This window comes from Hyperolius riggenbachi, chromosome 6 (genome assembly GCF_040937935.1).
Source record: "Hyperolius riggenbachi isolate aHypRig1 chromosome 6, aHypRig1.pri, whole genome shotgun sequence".
Classification (NCBI taxonomy): Eukaryota; Metazoa; Chordata; class Amphibia; order Anura; family Hyperoliidae; genus Hyperolius; species Hyperolius riggenbachi.
Genome location: NC_090651.1, coordinates 121,926,705 through 121,937,183, shown reverse-complemented (window position 1 = coordinate 121,937,183; position 10,479 = coordinate 121,926,705). Strand labels below are relative to the sequence as shown.

Sequence of the window (10,479 nt, the reverse complement as noted above, 5' to 3'; positions counted from 1 at the left end):
TGTTCTGTGCAAGAGTTCAGGTCCACTTTAAAAGGAACCAAAACTGAGAAGGATATGGATTTTTCCTTTTAAAATAATACCAGTTGCCCGACTCTCCTGCTGATCCTGTGTCTTTAATACTTTTAGCCACAGCCTCTCAACAAGCATGCAGATCAGGTGCTCTGACTGAAGTCAGACTGGATTAGCTGCATGCTTGTTTCAGGTGTGTGTTTCAGCCACTACTGCAGCCAAAGAGATCAGCAGGGCTGACAGGCAACTGGTATTGTTTAAAAGGAAACATCCACATTCCTCTCAATGAAGGTTCCCTTTAATGCCAGACATCACACTATGGGAGGGGTTTCACCACAATATCAGCCATACAGACCCACCCTGATAATCTTTTTGAGAAAAGGTAAAGAATTCTCAATGTAAAGGGGATATCAACTACTGATTGAGATGAAGTTCAAGCCTTGGTTACAGTTCCTCTTTACGTCTGAGGTACAATCCTACATAAAGTGCTTAAAATGAGGTTAAAATGACACTATGTATATTTATACACCCCGTGGATTTCTTTTATAATGTGAACATCAGTATAATAGCGGATGTTAAGTACATATCTGAGCTCACGTAGACTGCTGCGGTTTTGGTACAGAGACATGATCCCATCACATTTCTGCATAGACAAATGGATATTGTACTGCCACCCACTCAGAGTAAGGACTGACACCGTCATCTAGTACAGACCCATTAATGGCTGTAGACTTGAATGGTGTCCAGTTTTCTGCTTAATGCGAAATTGAGGCAAATCCAATGATTTCATTTTTAATAATGTAAATGTAGCTTGCTCAGTCTATATTCGCACAAAAGGAAATATTTGGATGGTGAGCCATTTTGGGGATTTCTGCCTATAATTATTTTAAGCTACTCAGCCTGGTGTGTGTGTCCTATTAATACCAAGCCAAACTGCCAGCAGGGAAGAGCTGCGTCCAATCCAGAAGCTAAATGACTCACTGAAAATCAATCTGTTTTCCCCTCTGCCTTTGGGCTTTCCTTGGGTTCAGTCCTGATTCTCCTCCAGTCACACAGACAGCTTGAAGCCGATGGTGTCTTTTGGTAGAACTGCTGTCTGCCTCTCTGTCTCATTTCTGTGCACCACACTTGTAAAGCTCATGGGAGACACTGGACTCCGCAGTCCAACTCTTCTTTGTTCTACCACGGACCTGGCCTTGATGGAATAGGAAGTCACTCTAGCTTGCTTGTACTGGTAACTGCAGTACCAGATGAAACACCTGTTTGAAAAGCAAAGTCAAGTTAGTGTTTCAAGACAAACTTAAAACCTGTTTATTTAGTTATGGGGGGGTCGTCTGCGCCACCCAGCCTTCCCCTCCGGGGTGTCGCTGTGGTCCCTAGGCAGTGAGAGAGCCTGGGGCCCCGCAGCCCCCCCCCCCCCCGGTTGTATGGGGGCATTGGGAAGCCTCCCCGTGGCGCTCCTGGATAGTGCTATGTAGCATGAACTAATTCCCGCAGGGCAACCGCTTCGTGGTATTAGTTTTTGACCCTGCAAAGTTTGGCATGCGAAAGCAAATGCAATTTTGCATGAGCAAGGCCTCATGATAAGCCAATTTAGCCAGATTTGCACAGCCAAACTTGTAAGGGTTAAGCTTGGTGTTGAGCACGCATAAATCTTCTTGTGGTTATTATTTAGTTATGACAACAATACAGTTATATAATTATGTTCTCTTAAAGGACATCCAAGCTGAAGAGTTAAAGATTAGTTCTACTTACCTGGGGCTTCTTTCAGCACCTAGCAGTCTATGTTGTCCCTTCGTGTAGTTCTGCTGCCCTCCAGGGTGCATCTAGCCTCATGAAAGATCGACCACAGCTTCAGTTGTGGGCTATTGCGTATGTGCATCTGTGCACCTCTCTTGATTGCACTCCAGTGGCTGTGATCGTTCTGCACCTGCACAAATCACAAAACTGCACAAGCTCAGATCGCTCCTGGCATGCTCAATAGCCCACAACCACGGTTGCAGTTGGCGATCTTTCAGAGAGGCTAGCGGTGAACTGGATGGCAATTACACCAAAGCCCCAGGTAAGTAGATCTAATCAACTTTTCATCATTGTTCCTTGAGTGAAACTGGGAGTTAAAGAAAATGTAAAGAAGTTAAAGAGGAACTGTAACAACATTTAGGAGACTGCAGTTAATCATTCAGGATACCCACTTTTATGTTAAAAATCCTGGTTTCGGCATCAGAAAACCTTACTATAGCTATAAATTGCTGTATATTAGTATGTAGTGCCACCCTCCCACTAAGGCTTAGCCTAGGCTGTTTATTATACAGAATTCTTTCCCCAGAGCATTCTGGGAGAACAGGTATATTTTGTATTGGCTTCAGAACTCTCAGTAAACGAACATTCCAAAGAAATCCCCTGACAGTACTAAAAATGTTACCACCAGAGAGTAGTCAAAATCCAGGCAGACGTCGGTGCAGGCGGCAGGCAGAAGGTAGTCAAAATGCAGGCAGACATTGGTGCAGGCGGCAGGCAGAGAGTAGACAAAATCCAGGCAAAATTCAGTAACAGTAAGGCAGAAGCACTTAGCTCAGAAGCAGTTGGGAACCAAATGCCTACATTGTTGATATCCTGTGCTTTCAAATGAGCTTATCTGCCATGGCAGTCAGGTGACACGGGGAGAGATCAAATTGCAACTTGTGATGACAAATGAGGAGGAATTCGACACACTTAACTATATATACATACAGGGCACATTCTCCCTGTTTACCTTCTGTACACACACACACACACACACACACACACACACACACACACACACACACACACACACACTGGTTTGCAAAAGTATTCAGCCCCCTTGAAGGTTTCCACATTTTTTTTTTTATATATATTCTTTATTTGTTCAAAGGGAAAATAACTAGCAATATAACAGTAGAACGTTTTTTAACAGTTACAGTACATCATAAGTAAGGCACAGTCAACTGAACCATGAAAAATGTATCATATAGTTGTTACCGTTCTCAGCGTCCTGCTTCCCGTCCTCGGCGTCCTGTCCTCACGCGCGCGCACACGCGCCCTGTCTGTTATGTATTGCAGCAACTTCCGGGTACGCCGTCATGGTGTACGCGTGCACGCGCGCATGCGGAAATAAGTATGCGTCTAAAGCGCATGCGCGCATGCGCGTACGTGTTGACGCGTAATCTGGCGCCAGATTCAAAAACTGTATTTAAGGCCCCTGGTTGCAACCATTCAGTGCTGTTGCTTCGTTACAGCTAGTTGGTGTTCACCTGTTATACTTGCTATTGTGATCCTCCGGTACCTGACCTCGGCTTGTTCTTGTTTACTTTTTGTCTGCCGCCTGCCTCGACCTGTGCTTGATTACCCGTTTACGTCTGTCTGCCGCCTGCCTCGACCTGTGCCTGATTACCGTTTACGCCTGTCTGCCGCCTGCCTCGACTTATGCCTGTCTCCTTGGATACGCTTCCAGCCTCTCACATTGGACTCAGTTGTTCTCTCTGCCTCCAGTGGGGCAATCCTGGGGGTCGCGACCTGGTGGCTACTAGGCAGCTGAAAGTAGTCCGTTGCCCACTAGGGGTAGCGGCCCATCATCCCTTGCGGGGTGCTCTGGTGAAGACCCGTAGCCACTTAGATTCCACGCCCTGGGAGAGCCCACGCCTACCACTGGTGTCAGGGTCAACAGCGTGCCCGTTATCATAACAGCAAGCAACAGCCAAGATGGAGTCCTCGGGAGCTGGAGCTGCTGCACCCACTATGGAGGACTTATGCAGACTGATTGCTGACTTGTCTATTTCCGTCCAAAGTACCCAACAAGACTTTGCTCGCCTGGAAAACAGAGTCCAGTCTCTTTCGCCTGCTCCAGCTTTATCAGCTCCTGTTCAAGTATCTGTTCCTCCACCTGAACCAAAGATTCCTTTACCTGATAGGTTCTCTGGTGATCGCAGCAAGTTTCGCCAATTCCGCAGTGCCTGCTCACTCTACTTCTCGCTAAAGCCACGCAGTTTCACTGATGAAGCCATTAAAGTGGGTACCGTCATCTCGCTCCTACAGGATGAACCACAGGCATGGGCATTACGACTTAGAGATCAGCAAAGTCCTCACCTTGCCAGCACAGAGTCACTATTTAAAGCTTTAGCCGAGATCTATGATGACCCTCGTCTCGCGGATTCTGCAGAGACCGCTTTACACAATCTACAACAAGGCAAGAGACCTGTCGAAGATTATGTTGCTGATTTCAGGCGGCTGAGTGTTGACACGGACTGGAATGAGGCAGCTCTCCAGCATCAATTTCGACTTGGACTGTCTAACCAGCTCAAGGATGAGCTTGCTCGAGTTGGAGTTCCGGCTACCCTGAATGAACTTGTCTCCTTGGTCACTCAGATTGACAGACGTCTGCGAGAACGCCGTATGGAGCGATCAGGGATGCTCCGCACTCCTTGGAGTTCTTCTGGTCTAGGGCCTTCTGCTGCACCATCAAGTGACCAAGGGTTCTCTGCCTCTTCCTCTCCCGATGAACCAGAACCGATGCAGCTTGGTTTAGCCCGGCCTGCTTTGTCTCCGGAAGAACGACAACGAAGACGCCAGGCCAACCTGTGTCTATACTGCGGAGCCTCCGGGCACTTTCTGAGATCTTGTCCAGTGAGATCTGCAGGTGAGAGGGAGTCTTCCTCTTGTGTTTCCACAACCCCTCTACCTGCTCCCGGGACTCATGTTTCTCTCATCCTGTCTTTGCAGGCCCCAAGAGGACCTCACGAAATTGAAGCTATTGTGGACTCAGGAGCCTGTAGTTGCTTCATTGACATCAACATGGCCCATCAACTACAGCTTCCACTTAAAGCCAAGTCCAAGGCGTTAAACATCTGCCTTGCCGACGGGTCCAAGATCAAGAGTGGTCCAATTCTGCAAGAGACTGTCCCTATTTTTGCTACCATCTCCTCTGTACACTCAGAGTACATTATCTTTGATGTGATATCCTCACCTTTATATCCAGTCATTTTGGGGATGCCATGGTTACAAGCCCACAATCCTTGCATTGATTGGATGTCCAGAAAGATTTCTTTCACCTCTCAGTACTGCCTTCAAGCATGTTTTTCCCCTTCCTCTGCTGTCATGTGCACAAAACCAGAGACTTGTGAATTAATTCCTGAAGCTTATAAGGAATTCGTTGATGTGTTTGACAAAAGAGGGGCTGACCAGTTACCCCCTCATAGAATTTATGACTGTCCTATCGAGATCCTGTCTGGGGCCAAAGTACCTTTCGGGCGCATCTACCCTCTGTCAGAACCTGAACAAGTCATTCTGAAGTCCTATATCGATGAGAATCTGGAAAAAGGCTTCATCAGACACTCTACCTCACCTGCTGGAGCGGGTATATTCTTTGTAGAAAAGAAGGATCGCTCTTTGCGGCCCTGCATAGACTACAGAGAATTGAACAAAGTCACGGTCAAGAACCGATATCCTCTACCTCTGTTTTCTGAACTTTTTCAGCGACTGCGTACTGCTCAAATTTTTACTAAATTGGATCTAAGAGGAGCCTATAATCTAATCCGCATTAGAGAAGGGGACGAGTGGAAAACTGCTTTTCGTACCAGATACGGCCATTTTGAGTATCTTGTTATGCCTTTTGGGCTCTGCAATGCTCCCGCCACCTTTCAGCACTTAATCAATGACATCTTTAGAGACATTATTGACCAATTTGTGGTGGTGTACTTGGACGACATTCTCATCTTTTCACAATCACTCTCGGAACATCGACAACATGTTAAACGTGTACTTTCTCGCCTTCGCACCCATGGGCTATATGCTAAACCAGAAAAATGTGACTTTGAAAAATCCACTATCCATTTCTTAGGATTTGTCATTTCTGCAGGAGGAATAGCCATGGATCCTAAGAAAATCTCTTCAATTATGGAATGGCCTGCCCCGACCAATCGTAAAGGTGTTCAACGTTTTATAGGGTTTGCCAATTTTTATCGCAGGTTCATTAAAAACTTTTCTGCCATTGTTTCTCCCCTTACTCGCCTGACCAAGCCTCATCTTCCGTTTTGCTGGGATGAAGAAGCCCAAGCGGCCTTTCAAGAACTTAAGGACAAATTCATTTCTGCTCCTATTCTGTCTCACCCGGATCCTGCTCTGCCTTTTGTCCTAGAGGTGGATGCTTCTGAAAGTGCTGTGGGAGCTATTCTCTCTCAACGTCTGGGCCCTAATTCTGTACTCCATCCTGTAGCCTTTTTCTCCCGTAAACTATCCACAACAGAGAAGAACTATGATATCGCTGGTCGAGAACTGTTATCTATTAAAGTTGCTTTAGAAGAATGGAGATATCTTTTGGAGGGGGCCATCAATCCAATCCTAGTACTAACCGACCATAAAAACCTGGAATATCTTCGTTCTGCCAAACGTCTCAGACCCCATCAAGCCAGATGGGCCCTGTTTTTCTCCAGATTTGACCTTCATATCACATATCAACCAGGGTCAAAGAACATTAAAGCTGACGCCTTGTCCAGAATGTTTTCCGATGATTCAATACCTAGTGTTCCAGAAACCATCCTTCCTTCCAGTGGTTTTTTGCTTATACAGCCCGAGCTACTTAAAGTTATTAAAGAAGCTACTAAGGGTGTTAGGCCCAACACTGACCCAGGGTTATCGTTTCAAGAAGATGTTTTGCTGCATAAGAATAAGATTTTTGTTCCAGATTCGGCTCCAGAAGTAGTTCTGAGACATTGTCACGATTCTATGTTGTCTGGTCATTTTGGAATCTCAAAGACTTTTGAAATACTACAGAGAAACTTCTGGTGGCCTAATATGTATGCGAATTGCAAACAGTATGTAGCTCGTTCCAAGACCTGTAGAGACAAGCCTTGGGGTCTTCTGAACCCGCTTCCCATCCCTTCCCGCCCTTGGGGGATGTTATCCATAGATTTTATTGTAGAGCTTCCTACATCTAAAGGGTTTAATTCAATCATGGTTGTTGTGGACCGGTTCACCAAAATGAGTCATTTTGTTCCTATGAAAGGTACCCCTACTGCTTTACAGACTGCCGAAACATTTATTAAAGAAATAGTACAGCTACATGGTTTACCTGATGACATTGTATCCGACAGGGGAGTACAGTTTACATCTAAAGTATGGAAGGAATTATGTAAGAGTCTGGACATTCATATTTCTCTCTCCTCTGGTTATCACCCACAATCAAATGGTCAGACAGAGAGAACGAACCAAACGCTGGAACAGTACCTTCGTTGTTTCGTTTCTGCTTCTCAGGAGGATTGGGCACTCCTCCTTGCTACTGCTGAATTTGCCTATAATAATTCTGTTCATTCTGCCATCGGTTTAACTCCATTTTTTGCTATTTATGGTTTCCACCCTGTTGCCATACCGAATCTGCTCCCAGAAGTCTCAGTACCATTGCTCCAGGATAGACTTTCTTTATTATCAAATAATCAAGAGATTATTGCTAGATCCCTATCTCAGGCTCAGGCCAAGGCCAAGAAAAATGCTGACAAATCCAGGAGGTTGTCACCAAAATTCTCTCCTGGAGACATGGTGTGGTTGTCAACTAATAACCTTAAATTACAGCTTCCTTCTAGGAAACTTGGTCCCCGATTCATTGGGCCGTATCCTATTAAGAGGATCATTAATGATGTGGCGGTGGAGTTAGATCTGCCTAAGAAATTTAGGGTTCATCCTGTATTTCATGTGTCTTGTCTAAAAAATCATGTGCAAGATGTTTTTTCTGGTCGTCAGTCTCCTCCCCCTCCTTCAGTTATCATAGAGGGTTCTGAGGAATTTGAGGTAGAGTCTGTTTTAGATTCTAAAATCAGTTCAGGTCAAGTATTTTATTTAGTAAAATGGAAGGGGTACGGGGTGGAAGAAAACTCCTGGGAACCTGTTTCGGGTATACATGCTCCTCGTTTAATCAGGGAATTTCATAGGAGACATCCTGAAAAGCCGGGTTTTAGGGGCACCCGGAGGTTGCCCATGGGGGAGGGGCAATGTTACCGTTCTCAGCGTCCTGCTTCCCGTCCTCGTCGTCCTGTCCTCGCGCGCGCACGCGCCCTCTCTGTTATGTATTGCAGCAACTTCCGGGTACGCCGTCATGGTGTTCGCGTGCACGCGTGCATGCGGAAATAAGTACGCGTCTAAAGCGCATGCGCGTATGCGCTAACGCGCATGCACGTACGTGTTGACACGTAATCTGGCGCCAAATTCAAAAACTGTCTTTAAGGCCCCTGGTTGCAACCATTCAGTGCTGTTGCTTCGTTACAGCTAGTTGGTGTTCACCTGTTATACTTGCTATTGTGATCCTCCGGTACCTGACCTCGGCTTGTTCTTGTTTACTCTCTGTCTGCCGCCTGCCTCGACCTGTGCTTGATTACCCGTTTACGTCTGTCTGCCGCCTGCCTCGACCTGTGCCTGATTACCGTTTACGCCTGTCTGCCGCCTGCCTCGACTTGTGCCTGTCTCCTTGGATACGTTTCCAGCCTCTCACATTGGACTCAGTTGTTCTCTCTGCCTCCGGTGGGGCAATCCTGGGGGTCGTGACCTGGTGGCTACTAGGCAGCTGAAAGTAGTCCGTTGCCCACTAGGGGTAGCGGCCCATCATCCCTTGCGGGGTGCTCTGGTGAAGACCCGTAGCCACTTAGATTCCGCGCCCTGGGAGAGCCCACGCCTACCACTGGTGTCAGGGTCAACAGCGTGCCCGTTATCATAACAATAGTGCAGACTCCATCATAGCTTACACAATAAGATGTTTTAGTGTAAAGTCAGAGGCACTGTTGGCTATAAACCTAATGTGAGATGAGGTATAAGAGCTCAAAACCATTAACACAGGGTGATAAGATAGCCCAGGTATTTACCCCCATACATACTGTTCTGCTTTTTCCCCCTTGGTATTTTTCCCTATGGTAACCCCTATGGGATTCCCCACCCTCCCCTCTAATCCTCTGGTCACTGCACCCTCCAACCGCTGTGTGCTAGATGTTAGTAATCTATAATCAGATCATTTGCTTTTTACATAAACGCCCATGGGCCTCATTTCATTTGTTATATGATATGCTATGTTAAGTCAATTATACGCCCAGTAGTATCTGTTGGAACTCATCAGAGGTTCTAAAGTGATTCCAAAAGGACCACGTCTTCTTATATGTGTCCGAGTTATTATAGGCCACAGAGGTAAGATCTTCCATCAGTTCCACAAAATCCAGTTCCCTGACTAACTCTTCTGTACCTGGTGGGGATGTTTGATTCCAGTGTCTCAGTATAAGGCACTTTGCTGCGTTTAGGAGGTTTCCACATTTTGTCATATTACTGCCACAAACATGAATCAATTTTATTGGAATTCCATGTGAAAGACCAATACAAAGTGGTGTACATGTGAGAAGTGGAACGAAAATCATACATAATTCCAAACATTTAAAAAAATAACTGAAAAGTGGGGTGTGCGTAATTATTCAGCCCACTTTGGTCTGAGTGCAGTCAGTTGCCCATAGACATTGCCTGATGAGTGCTAAAAACTAAATAGAGTGCACCTGTCTGTAATCTAATGTCAGTACAAATACAGCTGCTCTGTGATGGCCTTAGAGGTTGTCTAAGAGAATATTGGGAGCAACAACACCATGAAGTCTAAAGAACACACCAGACAGGTCAGGGATAAAGTTATTGAGACATTTAAAGCAGGCTTAGGCTACAAAAATGTTGTCGACTAAATTTAGACAGAAGGGATACGATCCACAGAGGATTGAACGCATCAGCACTGAAGTGGGGGAATTAGAGAGGTCCACCTTGTTAAAGAAATCTGAGAAAGGGAGAAATCCTAAAGGGGTACCATTTGTCACGAATTTGGGTAAGAATACGGAGTTGATTAAGAATGCCGTATGCAGGTTCTGGCCATTGCTGAGCACGGACAAAGAGTTGGGGCCTTTATTCCAGGAAAAGCCCATTTTTTCAATTAGGAGGGGGAAAACGATTTATGATAGAGTGTGACACACTGATACTGCCCCTACTAGTATTAGTGAGATCACAGGAAGGGCAGGGACACACCCTTGCCTAAATTGTAATGTATGCAATGGCATTATAAAAGGTGACAAGATCTCTCATCCACACACAGGCCAAGGTGTTACGATCAAGGGTAGACATTATTGTTCCACTACATGGGTGGTTTATGGGCTTAAGTGCCCATGCGGCCTGATGTACGTGGGTGAGACCACAAGAGCAGTCAGAACCCACATACAGGAACACAAGAGGGCCATTACTAAATATGCTGAAGGTGAGAGGAAGGGCTATGATACGTCAGTAGCGAGACATTTTTGTGGAGCCGGGCACAATGCAGCGCAGCTAAGATGGTGCGTTTTGGAGGCAATTAATCCTTCAACAAGGGGTGGCAATCTGGAGAAATTGTTAAAACAAAAGGAGGCTCGATGGATTTATTCATTGGACGTTGTCACCCCTAGGGGTATGAACGAGCGA

General features: G+C 45.9%; 1 protein-coding gene across 1 annotated transcript in view; it reads right to left on the bottom strand.

The window, feature by feature from the left end:
- Positions 1 to 452: 452 nt before the first annotated feature.
- LOC137522536 (uncharacterized) overlaps positions 453 to 10,479 on the bottom strand; it is a 728,649-nt gene continuing 718,622 nt past the window's right edge. Inside the window, exon 5 of the mRNA XM_068242619.1 lies at positions 453 to 1,268. Coding sequence (XP_068098720.1) covers positions 1,058 to 1,268 — 211 coding nt within the window. The 3' untranslated portion in view covers positions 453 to 1,057. The remainder of the gene's footprint in view (positions 1,269 to 10,479) is intronic.